Source organism: Nesoenas mayeri (genome assembly GCF_963082525.1).
Source record: "Nesoenas mayeri genome assembly, chromosome: 3".
Classification (NCBI taxonomy): domain Eukaryota; kingdom Metazoa; phylum Chordata; class Aves; order Columbiformes; family Columbidae; genus Nesoenas; species Nesoenas mayeri.
The window spans coordinates 98,294,964-98,310,333 of record NC_137544.1 but is presented as its reverse complement, the minus strand read 5'-3'; the positions used below and the strand labels follow the sequence as shown (position 1 = coordinate 98,310,333).

Sequence of the window (15,370 nt, the reverse complement as noted above, 5' to 3'; positions counted from 1 at the left end):
GGAAATTTCTAGAGACTTAAAAGTTATTTGTGTCTTCTCCCCTACAAACCACATATTATACTTCAGAAAATGGCTCAGTTTGTTCTTTTCCCTGTGTCAAATTTGCAAGGTTTTTAAGCTATGTTTAAGTTGGATTCCTCTTGATTAAAAGCTTTTGGTTCAAAGCAATACTTTTTAATTGCCTAATGATATAAGTCAGTTCTTAGGAAAGAACTGTGCATTTAGGAGTTCATTTGCAATATAACTGAAAAATTCATTGCATGGCAGTAAAACAATTTACTGTTAATTACAAGGAGAAGAATTTGCTGTACCATGCTCACAGATTGCCATGAATCATGCAGCACTCCTAGAGATTTATAACAGATGTGTAAGTGGGATGAATTAGCAGGGTTTAATAACAGAGACACAAATCATGCAGACTTCAAGGAGCTTTAATTGATATACTAGAATGTGACGGGCATGAATCACTCAGCCATTCAACAGCACTGTAACATATGGTCAGCTCAATATGCTGCATCTTAAATCGGTTGGTGAGTCGTTGGTCGTCCCATATGGTGGAAGCAATATATTTCTCATGATTTTTAAAAAATACTGTGTATTACATCTATTTTTAAAGAAATATGATTATAACATATCTGTGTTATTAAACTTTCTTTTGAAGTCCATTATGGATGGTTTTTTATTCATTTTTGTAGAAGTGTCCAACATGGACTCTAAAGAATATATAAAAAATCTAAATATTGATAAAAGACATAAGTATTATTTCTTGACTTATTTACTGTTGAAATGACTGATACTATTGTGAAGCACAGAGATATAAAAGTTCATACCAGAAATGCTATGGCAATCTCTGGGTCCTCTGGACTAATAACTTGTAGCAAAAATGAAATGGATGACCAGTAGTGAGGCATGTGATTTTTACCTGCAAGGTAAACTCTGAGATGAAAACAAATAGATTTCCTTTAAGTTTTTGCCCTCAAATTTGCCAAAAATTTTTTGGTTTAATTCGTATGTGTGCATTTTGAATTCAATTGAACAATAATTAAAAATTGTATATTTTTTTTACCTTTCTGAACTATTCAGAATCGCTAATTGAAGGCTTCTGTGGAAGGGTACACAAATATCTACCTACAGTATGCTGAGCAGTAGTTATTCAAACGTATGTAAACCCATTAAATTAAGCCACCATGTAAATACGTTATTCCTGGGACAAGAATCTGGCAGAGTATTGAAAAGCTTTAGCAGTTGCATTAGTAAACCTGACAGACTTGAGAAAGAAGTATTGTATCCTTAGAACTGTGGCTGCCAGAATTTAATGTCAACAATTAAAATTTATTTTGATCCTTACCTAGTGTTTATTACTGTTTGTATACACAGCAGACCTTACTAATACAGAGATGCACTATTAGATGGAATTACCATCTGTTCAGAGCAAAATGCTGGCATCTGTCTTCGAGTCTAAAACTAAAATGATATTATTTCAAACAAAACAAAATTAACTGCTCTTTACTTACCAACTTCATTTTTGTGTACATGTGTGTGCATGCACACATGGGAAAGGCTTGTTTGTAATGACCTGTGTAGCAACATCTATATTTAGATATATGACTTCAACATAAGCTGTATGGACCATCTGTCTTTATTGGTCTTTTTTGTGCCCTCTGCTACACAATGACATGCAGCAATCATGGGCTTTTAAATACTGTTTTAGCTTTATAATATTTTAAATATGTATTATATAGCAAGACATTAAAACTACATAATTAAAATACACAAAATGTGACTTTGAATCCACTAAAATGTAGTACGCTCATTATTTTGACAGATGTGTCTTAACAGAACATGACTAAAAAAAATTAAATAGGTAAAATTATAGTCAGTTCATCTTTCAGAAAGTAGCTACAGGTACCACAGTGACACCTTTAGGAAAATATATACTGTATCTTTTAGTCCTGAATATTTTTAATTTCAGCATCTAGTGCCCTGCTGGGCTAGTGCTACAGATCCTGTCTGCTCCTGTACAGAGTTTGGGTTTCTGCTTTGGTGTTTCCTTTTTTTAAAACAAAACAAAACACAAACAAACAAAACTTAGTTAACCTATTAACTACAGTCTTCCACTTCTTGATGCACAAGAATTCTTAATCATCAACAAGACTGTGGTTTTATTACTAATGTTATAGAAAGGATGCTGCTTTCTGAAAGGGTAGTCTTCTGTTCCATATATCACAAAATAATAAATTGTGTCATGCCAGTGTTTAATGCGTGTACACAGTGCATTAACTGTAACTGTAGTACATTTATTTGTGCTAGAGGAGACTTGAAAATGATTAAAAAATCAATACTTCCCTGTCAGAGAAGCAAGTGTTACGATGCATTTAAGTAGTTAATTGCATAAGCCCCATAAAAGCTTCAGGTTTGGGTATCAGAGATGCCATAATTATGGTCCAACTAACTGCCGTTTATTAATACTAGACTTTAAAAGAAGATCTAGTTATTGTCATGAATGTTAGTTAGCTGTATGCGTTTTAGAAATAATGAATTTTAGCATTTCTGTTTTGCCATCAGTAAGCTGAACTGGAGGGCCCAGCTTCTTCTGTTCGCATTTAAAATGCTGACATACACTAGTTCCCTCAAAGGTGAAAATTTGATTGTTAAGCCATGTTTTCTATTTAAACTTGTGCATTAATACCACAATTCATTAGTGCTATGCCCTACTTATGCAGGAAAGCTTATGACCTCATGCTGCATTACTTCAATTTTGACATTGTAAATTTCTACCGTAGTGTGAGATACTAATTAGATTGTGAAGTCATAAATGATGCCTAAGCAGGAATTTACAGCACATGGTGTCGCTGGCAGTTTCCCAGTTCCCCCACTCCCTGCTTTCTCCAAGAAGAGTATTCATCAAGTTAGAGGGGGGCAAAGTGAAAAAAAAATAGCAACATGCTATGGGCAAATAGGACAAATGAAAAATATGTTAATGATCTTAGAAATGTGCACATGTTTAAAAGGATGTTATTAATTCATTCTAAATGAAGCAATCTCTCCTTCTCCAAAGAACATGCACTTTGTACAATGCTCTACTGTGAAGTATTATGTCAGATTTCGAAGGCCCGTATTTTAATTCAGGTTTTATTGTTCTTCTAAGGCGTTTATTGCTCTTTACTATGTCATTATAGGAAGAAGTAATTTTTACAAGTTGTCATTGTATTTCACTTCCTGGGTACAAATTAGGTTTCTGTTGGTAGATCCTTTTCTTTATTGGGGAAAGAAGAGGAGGAAAAAAAAAAAGCAAGATAAGGTGGTATAGATTCTATAGGTATCAGAGTGTTCATGTCCTTCTCTAGATGATGTCTTTTATTGTTTCAGTGTTGGTCCATTTCCTTCCCAGTTGTATGGCCATTGTACCATTATCCAAACAGGTTGTGCTGCCCTCCAGTGGCTTATTAAATTTTGTTCATAACTCAGCTATAGAGTGACCAACGTTATCAGAATGTTTGAAAGAATATCAGAGTATTGGTTTTAATGGTAGCAGGATTATGGTAAAAACATAACTATTTTATCCTGGTACCTTCATGGAAACAATCTTGTACGGAGCCTTGCTGTGCACTGGTGTTGGAGAAAAGTTAGAGAGGATGGGTTTCTTGAATGGAGTAATCATCTGAACAAATGCTAATGTCTTCTATGTGCACCATGAGGAAAACAACCTGATGGGCCTTGTGGACAGATAGCTGTTCTGCTCCTGTTGATGTGGATAAGCTCAGTTATGAAAGACCCGTGTTGTCATGTACCATACTGCTGAGATCTAGCAAGAGTTAATTAACTGTTCAGATTCTCCTCAAATCCAATGCTGAAAGTCATACTGAGACATGCTTACAGTCAGTATGACATGAGAGGCTAATCAAGGGAGGAATACAAATATATTTGTTTTGAAGACATTGGATCAGATTGTTACAGATTGATAAAAATATATTTTGGATATAATACTAGAGACATTTATCCAAAGCCTGAATAAACAAATGAACTATTTCTTGTGGAATTGAAATTAAGTTCCTATAAAGATTAAGAATGTGCTTTGTTTTGTTGTGTGGCCTTTTTTTAAAATATATATTTTTCTAATTGAGCTTCTATGGATATCTGTATTTATTCTTAAGATCATCAGAAACTGAAGCAAGATGTTTTGCAAAAATTATGTTATGTGCAATAAATAACTTCCCAAGTATTACGGACGATGATACCTGGATTTTTTTCTTTTAATGCACAGCTCCAAGAAAACTTAGTGCCCCTGATGTTGAAGGAATAAACAGCACAACAGCAAAGATAAATTGGAATGAACCTGAAGAACTTAATGGGCCTTCTCCCATTTACCAGGTGGAAAGGATGGATTCGTCTTTAGCTACATCGACTACAGAAGTAATGAAAGGGATTCGTTTCCCAGGAAATGGATATTACAGATTCGCTAGTTCCACTATCCCCACCAATACTTACTTTACAGGTAGGTGAGTTTAAATGACTTACAAAATGTACCAATTGTGCTCTGCATTTGTTTTACCATTTATTATTGTCTTCTATATAATTTTCATGGTAAAATCTGTAGTTTTTAATTCATGAGCATAGTGTGATTGTTGGTGATGTTGTCAGCTATTTTGATTCTTACATAAAAAGCCTGTGGAAAACGTTATTGGTGATTTGGGATTTGTATTCCCTTGCCTTTGGACATAGAGATGTACATGATGGTGAATGTTGTTGCATATTTCACTCATTTCCTAATGATAAATATAAGATGGATTTTATTTATTTTTCTGGGACAAAATTTTTTTGCTGAATTTGCTGTGATAACTAAGACATGTTTTCTTTGATATACTTTGGAGGTTTCTCAAAGTTGCCTGAGGATTCCAAAAGTACTTTCTTCCCTGTTTGGAACATTTTTGCTGGGGTCCTGTTTGTTTTGTCACAGAAAGAAAAAAAAAGGCTGCCAAACTGTCAAAAGGCTGTTGCTTCTAGGCTGCTGGGTACTATTTCCACTCTTTTCTGATTAGTTAGTTATTTTGGAACGGTGCCTTTTTCATATTGAAGCAGAACAATTATCCATTGTTCTGTGATTCTCATCGATTGCTGATGTCTTCTCTTCTTGGATAAAGCAAAGATATAGACAGCATATATTTTTTTTTTGGAAAATATGTAGATTAACCTGGTCATATGTAGAGGTCTGTAAGTGAAATATTATTGGTGTGCATGAAGTATTAGTTTTTAAAAGTACAAGAAGAAATGGCAGGGTTGAAGGTTTAAAAAAATAATTTAAAAAGATATATGAAAAGGAAGTGTGTGTGTGTGTATATATATACACACCTATATAAAGTCATGAGACTGATAGCAGTAAGGAGAAATCCAAAAGGAACCTAGGTAACAGTGAGAGCAGGCATTAGATAGCATGCTGATAGTGCAAAGGCCACACCACAGTGTGGCACAACTTACCCTGGTACTGAGCCTTGTTTGTTAAGACAGATAAGGGCTGCAAAAAACACGCAGCATTGTTGACACACAAAAGAACGCCAAAGATTTGAAGAGGACTGAGTAGCTGACATCCATTGTCTACTGGGTCAACACAGGTAATTCTGGCAAGAATATGTGAGCACAGGTATCTTGGTACTTGTAAGTATGTGTGTGTGCAAATTCAGTTTTTGTATAAAGCAAAAAATCACCTTCTTGTCTCTCTATGATCACCCAGTGTATCTGATTTACAAAAAGAAAAATTGAAGATCAGTTCAATTTTTTCTTTTTCTTGCTAGGTGCTTACTCAAATGATAGACAAATAATAATAACAAGTGATAATGTGTTAGTTAAATATTGACACCATGTTGACTTGCAAAACCTGTCTCTGTGCAGGAACCAGTAGGAACAGCTGTTGCGCTTCTTTCCTCATCCAAATAGCTCAATGCTTTTCTTGGTATTAGAGTTTGCACCCTTTTCTGTATATTTAGTAAAAAATCTTTGATGTATTTCTTCTGTTGTCGGTTGTGATAATTTAAACACCGAAGGAATTGTGAGCTGCAGTTTTTGTCACTGAAGCTCTGGTCAGCCCATCACTGCAGTTTATTTAAATAGTTTAATCAGACATGAAGAATTATGAGTATCACTGAATTTCCTTCTTCTCATCAGAAGTCTCCAAGAGTGTTCGGGAAGAAGGTGTTGTGCTACTGGGATTGTTAACATGCCTGTCTGTCTTCAGACAAGCCCATCAGTAATATACCCAAGCACCAATTCAGTCTGGAGTTCAGTTATGCTCCCCAAGCTAAGTTTAAGGCCTTGAATAAGGTTTATTGAGATGGCTGGGCTGATTTGACAGAGTTTGGACAGACAGGTTGGGAGAAGATGTTGAAGTCCCTTTGTACTGGCACCTGATGGCTGATAATACTGTGTGGATAAATATAATTTATAATTGCTTTGGATTGTGTTCTTTCTTTTCAACCAGCTATTAGTCTCAGTATCTGGAGACGACATAGAACCAAAACATGCCAGGCAATTTGTGCAGACACCTGCTGCTAATGACTGACAATCAGGCTAAATCAGCCTGTTTTGGTAACTAAAAAATGTGTAATTCAGGTACTTGGCAAGTCAATAAAGTTTTTGAGAAATATAAAACTGTCTTTTTCTGAGTAGATCATCAGTCCTTCTTCCAAAACATGAAGGAGGGGAAATTATAGTAAATCCAGGAGTATTTAGAAAGAAAGACTCTTAAAGGAATAAAAAATATTCTTTAATTGTACTCTGCACTTGTTTTGTTGTTGAGACCCTCTCTTATTTACCCATCTCTGAAGACAAGCAGTTGACAATTTTGCTTTATAGATGGAACGACTTTAGTGTGTGTGCAGCTGTGTACATTTTTGACACAAAAGTGTGCCAGCATGTACACGTTGGTCAGCAGACAGATACTTCTTACTGTGTCTGTGATCTCCTACTGCTAATTCAGAAAAAGATAGTTCGGTTTATTCATTGCTAATAAATACAGTTGTCCTCTCTACCTCCATGTCTGATCTTACATTCCAAGGTGCCAGTGATCGGGGCAGAGGCATTATCTGGGAAATTTTCCAAATTCATCTTTAAAAAAAAAAGTTAGGCAATAAACACTGGCTACACTAAGCAGCATCCTTCTGTCTGTAACAAAGCCTCCAGCTGCACAGGAAGATGTGCTCTGAGTACACATTAGATGAGAGGAAGTCGGGTAAAGAGAAAGATTATTTCTGCCAGAACTGTCCACATGCAACTTCTCAGCTCTTCAAACTCTGAAGAAATGTTTTAGGCATTTGTAATACAGTTTCCTTAAAGACACAAACTTGATGGTTAATACTTATTTGTATCCCTTGAAGTTCTTAGATACGACAGCCTTCTTCGTATCTATCAAAATACCACCAGGTGAAGGAACTGCTAGCCTTGTTGTTTTAGCTAAGGAACTAATCTTTCTCCCATTACTCTGGAGACTGGCATGTTCAGGTGTTTATCTTCATATCTTCCACATAAGACAGCAAATTGTTGTCATTCTGTTTTTATGAATGGAGAGCTGAAGCTCAGATTTTACTTAATGCAGGAGTTTATACTTAAAGGGCCCACTAGAAATGGCTAGAAGGTTTTACAAATCAGTTGTTTTGTATGGTTTGCTTTATCAGCACAGCTTGTGTGATGTGGTTGTTGGTCTGGAGTCAGAATGCTGCATGAGTGTGGCTGTGGCTCCCTAGTAGTCTAAGGAGATATTGTCCATTTTGCATAGGGTGCAGACAGGTAAGCTTGGAGTTCAAAGAACTGTTAAATTCAAATTATACTTCTATTATCCCTCTAATGACCAAGTCTAATGGCTAGGTCCAAGAAAAACCTGAAGATGAAGGTAATGAACATGATTCACTGTTAAGCTGGCTTTCACCGCTAACAGGAATTCTAGGTTAGTTTGTTCTGCAGGCTGTATGTTCAATTGCTGAAGTGTATATGTGAACATCACACAACATCAACAACCAGCCAATGGATATATTTATGATAAGAGTTTTTCCTCAATTCCCTTTTGTTCATTGGCCAAGGGTCAGGACTTGAGGTACCTGAATATATGAAATAAAAACTGAAGTATGAATTTTGACTTGTGTAAATAAGCCCTGCTTAGAATCGAGTTTGGTTCTAGTTTGAGGCACTGTCTTCTTTTCTGGATTCAAAAATATCTCTTGAGGATAGGTAACTTCATTTTTTTTTTGTTTTACAGAGTGTAGGGGATTACCTTTTTCTTTGAAAACATGAGTCCCTGAGAAAGCCTGCATGCACTTACTGAGTACATTGGTGGATACTGTACCTTCATATATAAATAGTACCTCTGTTTTAACTTTGTAGAAAATCCTGTCAAAAAGCTGTGGAATATTTTTTTTTTTTTCTAAAGCAAATATATTTGATTTAGCTCCTAAAGACAGATAAAGGGTAGTTTAATTTCCAGGTTTTATTGAGTACATATATACTGAACTACTGAGTTCTTTCAAAAAGGAACTTCTGGGCCCAAGAGCAACTGGTTGAAAAGTGAATACAGAATGTCTTTGCAATACAGTGACAACTTAGCTAGGAGTTTCAGGACAGCAATTTAGTTTTCTAAAGTGCAGCTATGGATTACACAAATAAGTTTTTTAATCTTTCCTCTGATTGATCCATTGCAAGACAGAAAGTCTGATGCTGAGCTGATGGGGTAGGATTAATTATAGTTAGAAAGGATAGAAATTGCAGTCAGTTGGACAAATGAATGAATGAGAAAACTCCTTGGATTCCATGCTGTATGGAGATAGTTGGGCTCCATAAGGGTAAACTTGTGTATGTGTAAGCATGTGTAGGGCTATGTAAGAACTACTCACTGTGTAAACAGTGACTCCCTTGCTACAAAAGAAGGAAATCACAGAGTCCCAAGATGGTTGTGTAGAAGGTTGCATTCCTCCTCATCTCTCAAAATGAGAGTGTTTTTCAAATATAACATGGGACATCCATTGCCAATTCTGTGGCATTTTGGTGGGTTTTGTAAATAATATATGTATTCTTTCTGTGAAATGGAGAAAAACAAATCCTCCAAGCATGATTTATGTGTTGCTTAAAATATAATTTGAGCTTCATGTCGGTAGTTATATATCCATAGAAGAATGGAAGCATTTGCTTATTTAGTGATAAAATATTCATTTTTTTTCAGGTGGATGAAAATTTTTTTGTGACTAAGATATTTTTAAAACAGCTGAATTAGCTATTACTATTTTAATGTGATCCCTCTTGGATGTTACTTGTTTAATAAGAAAGTTATTCATGTAATATTGATCAACATGCAGTCCATCCGGAAGAAAATTTTGTGTTTGGCCTTGCTTTGAATCTAAGTTTTTTGAAATAGGATGCTATGCTTAAATAGAAGTGGGTCTTGCCTGGAATACGTACTCTTTGGCAACCTCTGCATGATGCAAGCTCAGCTCTGTCATAATTAGGAAATAACTGTATGAGGTAAGATGTTCATATATTCAGTATTACAAGCAAAGCTTTTTTACAATGACATTTTTAGTGTTGTGATCTTAAAAAACGTGTATTTAAAAAAATATATATCTGTTCTACTGTTTTTACTGCCAAATTGTGACTCATATACACACACATTACTCAGAGTGGTGAATCTTTCCAGTAACGATGTTTCTTAATGAGTTTGCCATGGAACACTGCACAAGCATCGTTCACATTTGTTCTGAGCAGAAGTACTGAGAATGGCTGTGGTCATTCAGTGTTTGATCTCCCTGTAGCTCTTCATCACAGTGAACTCTCTTTGCAGTAATGTAAAACAAATTGCACTCCATATAATCTTGAGCAAACATTTCATAGTAGAAGATGCAAATATTTCCATTAACATATGGAGCCAAATAGACAGTTTTTTTTTCCAGCATTGCAAAATAAGTTTATGGAATGAATCAGGACTAAAGACCAAGAAAATGAATACAATTGGAGGTCTAAAAACAATGTAAGAAGAAAGGCTGAAGAAAATTGAGTTGTTTAGAAAAGTGAAGACTAAAAGGAGATGTGATGGTGGTCTTAAAGAAAATAAAAAATCTGTAGTTTAGAAGAGAATGAACTTTTAGCCATGTCTACTGTGAGTAAAGGAACAATAGTCTCATCATAAGCTTAAATGTAGCAAGGTAGGTCATCTTCTTACAAGAAATTTTTTCTAAAGGACGGGCTAGTTAAGCAAAGGAATACTTTGTTGTTGGGAAAAAAATGAAAGCTCTGACACTGCAGATTTTAAAGAACAGTTGGATGAGCATTTGTCAGGAATAACCTAGGTAAAATTGATTCTGCTTTAGAGCAAGTGGATTGATTTGGTGACCTCTAAGAAAGGATATATGTTTGGAAAACAATTTTAAACTCAGATTAACCCAATGAAACTGGGTTTCAAATGAAATGTTTCAAATTAAATGTTCAAATGAAATGTTTCTAATGAAATGTCCAAATGAAACATTCATTTCACCAAATAACTTAGAAAAATCTGCCTTCCTTTCCAAGCAACCCCTGCCCCTCCACTTCTCCCCACACCCCAAGGAACTTTGCATCAATACAGATCTGAATTCTACAATTTTCTACAACCTATATCTGGATAGTTTCCAGCCTTTCTTTTTATGACTACTGATAAGGCTTGAGGTGTATAGAAATTGGTTTTAATCACTAAATCATAGAATAATAGAATAATTTGTGTTGGAAGAGAAGCCATCTGGACCAACCTCCTTCTCATAGTGAGCCCAACTAGCCTGCTCAGGCCTTTGTCTAGTTGAGTTTTATCTCCATATGTAGTCAAGTATATTTCAGATTCTTAGACCAAGCTTTTTAATACTGAGAGAGAAAGGAAGAGAGCACATTTATTTCGCTGACTTGGAGAACACACTTCCTCTCTCAGGGAACTTTTCATAGTGCCACTTATTTTTCAGACTTTTATATTAAATCATGCACTAAAGAGCTCTTGGAGTGCTCTTATTTTACTGCATTCTTTCTGTCTAGGTTGTTGCCACAGGACTTCTCCATAGAAAATATTTTAATTTTTTATGACAACTTCTTACATTTTCTCTTCTTGTCATCACAAAAGAATGATTTGAACCTATGTCTTCATCTTCTGTTAAGGAAAGATAAAGACTTTCTATATCACCGTCGTGTGGCTGGCTTCAGTAAGAAGGGGAACCATCCTTTTTTTCTGCCTGAGGACTGTTTGCACAGACATTTTAGGCAGAATTTTGTCCTAGTGCTAAAAATGAATTCACAGTTTCATCTTGAAAAACACATTTCTTTCTTCCTTTCTTCTGAATCCCAAGAAGCCTAAAGACACAGAGAGTGAGAGAGGAGCTGCATATAGAGAAAAAGGAGTGATCCAGCACAACAAAGTGAACTGTGCTACTTTGTGAACAAAACAACTTAAAACATTTTCGAACATGCACAACAGGGACTTAAGCAGCAAATAAGCCAAGCTGATGCTGACCTTGCCAGTGTTACAGGAGTAATATTGTCACTAAGATGAGCTACATTTTTAGGCACAGACATACTTTCTATCAGTATCAAGTGTCTGCTTTTTCCATCTTTTTGTTGTAGAAAAGATTTATTGTAACCAATGCATGTTAGTGGAAAAAAAAAAAAAAAAAAAAAAGATTCTCCTCTTCTGTATGATTTCTGATATTTACCTCTTGTAGTTTAACGGATTAACTATGCAGAACAAACTTTGGCATCTAATCACAATTTTTTTTGCATCTTCTTGGCTTTAGTGCCAAAGAACATTTTTGCCAGTGTCATGTGACATTCTGCACTGTATGGTTGAAAGCAAATTTTTCAGTAGTCCCAACTGTGGAAGTTGTGAAAACAGTAGCTTTCCTATTGTTACACCAAGCTGCCAGAGGAGAGGCTGTTTCCCAGACTAGATCATACTTAGATTCAGCTGTTTGCTTGTGTAAAACCAGTTACAGAACTGGGTCTTTTGATTATCACAAGTATGCCACATGAGCTGTACTCTGTAAAACAGCAGTTCTTCCCCTTTTATTACAACTCTAGTTGTGCTTCTCTTAATTTTGTGCAAGAATGATTCACTATTTTGAAATGTAGTCTGCATTTTCTCTGTAGGTGACAAACTGAAGAATTAGCAGAAGAAAAGATTTATGTCAATTTTTTCAAAGCCCATGTGTTTAGTCAAGGGTAATAAAAGTAGATATTCTCTATGGAGTTTGCATTTTTTGTTAACTAATCTGAGAGTGTAAGCACTTACGTACCAAGCCTATAAAAGATTGATTTCCACAAGGAAAGCATACTTGTATATTTGGTGTTTCTTTTTCTTGTTCATCTCCAAAAAAATGCTGATAGGATTTGATGTAGGAACTCTGTATGGGAAACTGCACAAAGAATACTCACTGAATTTAATGACAGTGAATGTGGAAAAAAATATATTCTTTTGTTTTAGTATCTAGTTTGGCCTATATTCACAAAGAATGGAGTTCTTATGTATTTGTTCAGCTCACTAAAGAAGTCAAAGGTGGGGGTTATATTCTGTGTTTACAAGGGCAAAGAAGGGGAAGAGAGAGTTCAAGGAGACTTTCTGTTCTCTGTGCCTCTTCTGTGTACAGCAAGGATAGTGGGTGCTCTCATGTATGTCTCTGAAAATAAATAGTTACGGAACTGCTGTGTTTTGCTTCAGGCATGACATCTTCTGGGATTCCTTTTGTGCTTGTGTACTGCGAAGAAAGGTGCGAGATGGAGGGACTTGTTGGGAGGGAGATTTGGAGAAATAAAAGTTGCTGAAAATAACGAACATAAAGAAAAAACTAGAAGGTATAAACTGCACAAATGCATAAAGTTTATTTAATTAAAAAAGAAAATAAAATGAGGTAGAGGAAGGTGCCAAGCATCTCTTGGAAGTTTTGCATGTGACAGATCCATGTACATTGCATTACAATGAGGCTCATTTCATTTAACTATAACTATATGGTTAAAGTAAGAATGGAAATGATACAGGTCGAAAAAAGAACTTGAAGCGGGTTTGAGGGTAGAAAATGGTAGTTCAATGAATGTTCATGTTTTAGTGTGAATGTATGAATGCTTCTGGGAATTCTCAGATCCAAACACCTGATGGTGCAGAGACAGATGAAGGAAAACTGATTATTTTCAATGCTGTTCATTTAGTAACGCAATTGTGGGTCTTCCACACCAGTACTTCAGTACTTTGTAAGATTTTTGTAGGATTCTTATATTCTGGTATAATTTAACTTGTAAATCAAAGTGGTTTTAATGAGAGGCATTTCATGAGAAGTAATAGCCAAAAAGGAGTATTCCTGTAGCTTTGACTTTAATAAATGTCAAATTTCTGATGTCTTCTATTTCTAAATTCTTATGATTTTAGTTTGTGCTGGAGCCAGAAGGCAGAAGCAATGACACTTAGTCAAGCTTTTCATCCAGACTAATCATGCTAAATCCTCTTCTGTTTTTAGCAGTGCAGTTATAGTGCATCTGCTTGGAAAATATTGGCTGGTCCAAGGCAGGGTGGCAGGAATTCTAGTATTTTTGATGCTGCCTCTCTAAAGTTCTTTCTTAATTCCAAATGGTACATGGTTCTTGTCCATTTTCCCGCTCACCCTTTAAAGTGCTATTACATTGAAGAAAACCGTGTTACTTAAAATTCTTAAGAAAGGTTCCTGTAGTCAGCATGGATTCACCAAGGGCAAATCATGTTTTACCAACCTGATAGCCTTCTATAATGGTATGACATGCTGGCTAGACAAAGGGAGAGCAGTGGATATTGTCTACCTTGACTTCGACAAGGCTTTTGACACAACATGCTCATAAGGAAGCTCAGGAAGTATGGGCTGGAGGAGTGCATGATGAGACAGATTGAGAACTGGCTGAATGGCAGAGCTCAGAGGGTTGTGATCAATGCTGCAGAGTCTGACTGGAGGTCTGCAGTTAGTGGGGTTTCCCAGGGGTCAGTGTTAGGTCCAGTCCTGTTCAACCTGTTCATCAATGACCTGGATGAAGAGACTGAGTGCACCCTCAGCAAGTTTGCAGATGATACCAAACTGGGAGGAAGAGTTGATGCACCAGAAGGCTGTGCTGCCATTCTGTGAGACCTGGACAGGCTGGAGGACTGGGCAGAGAAGAACCTGACGATATTCAACAAGGGCAAGTGTAGGGTCCTGCACCTGGGGAGGAATAACCCCAGGCACCAGTACAGGTTAGGGGTGGATGTGCTGGAAATCAGCATTGTGGAGAAGGACTTGGGAGTTCTGGTCAATAACAGGTTGACCAAGCCCTTGTGGTCAAGAAGGCCAATGGTATTCTGGGATGCATTAGGAAAAGTGTGACCAGCAGGTCGAGGGAGGTGATCCTCCCTGTCTTCTCTGCCTTGGTGAGGCTGCATCTGGAGTACTGTGTCCAGTTCTGGGCTTCCCAGTTTAAGGAGGACAAAGAATTACCGAAGAGAGTCCAATGGAGAGCTACAAAGATGATGAGGGGTCTGGAGTATCTTTCTTGTGAGGAAAGACTGAGAGAGCTGGGTCTGTTCATCCTGGAGAAGGCTGAGAGGGGATCTCATCAATGTTTATAAATATCTCTAAGGTGAGTGTCAAGAGGATGGGACCAGACTCCTTTTAGTGGTGCCCAATGATAGGTTGAGGGGCAACAGGCACAGACTGAAGCACAGGAGGTTCCATCTGAATATGAGGAGAAACTTTACTTTGAGGGTGCCACAGCACTGAAACAGGCTGCCCAGAGATGTTGTGGAGTCTCCTTCTCTGGAGACATTCAAGACCCACCTGGACACATTCCTGTACAATCTATTCTAATTGAACCTGCTTTAGCAGGTGGGATGGACTAGATGATCTCCAGAGGTCCCTTCCAACCCCAACCATTCTGTGATTCTGTATGTTGTATAGACAAGAGGATACTCAGAGTGACTGTGAAGGGCTGCGGCATATCAAACTCTTGGATGTATTTTGAGGAGCAGTTTTTGCACAGGCACAAAAAGAGTGTTATCTGTTCCTCCTATTCTTGTATTCTGTGCAGAGTTTTCAGCAATGATGAAGCAAAGAGAGGTTTAATTCTATATTGGCTAGTGAGATACTTCACATGAAATTAATGCTTTCTGAGACATGTTTGGCCCTTACTGAGATTGTTTCTATAAAGGGTTATTTAGCCCGATGACTTGAGGGAGACATTGCATTTGACTGATACTGAGCCTTTAAATTATGCCTGCTTTTAACATACAAATTCCTTCCCATATTGTGTTTTCAGATGGTGAAGATGTAACTACTGAATTATGTATTGACTGAAAATGTATGAAGAGTCATGCATTGATTATGATTGCATTGTGAAT

At 36.6% G+C, this 15,370-nt stretch overlaps 1 protein-coding gene across 1 annotated transcript in view; it reads left to right on the top strand.

Annotated features, from left to right (window-relative positions):
* USH2A (usherin) overlaps window positions 1-15,370 on the top strand; it is a gene marked incomplete at its 3' end in the record, with an annotated part of 383,577 nt that overhangs the window by 101,224 nt on the left and 266,983 nt on the right. The window contains exon 20 of the mRNA XM_080341535.1: window positions 4,265-4,495. Within this exon, the coding sequence (XP_080197661.1) occupies window positions 4,265-4,495 (231 nt within the window). The remainder of the gene's footprint in view (window positions 1-4,264; window positions 4,496-15,370) is intronic.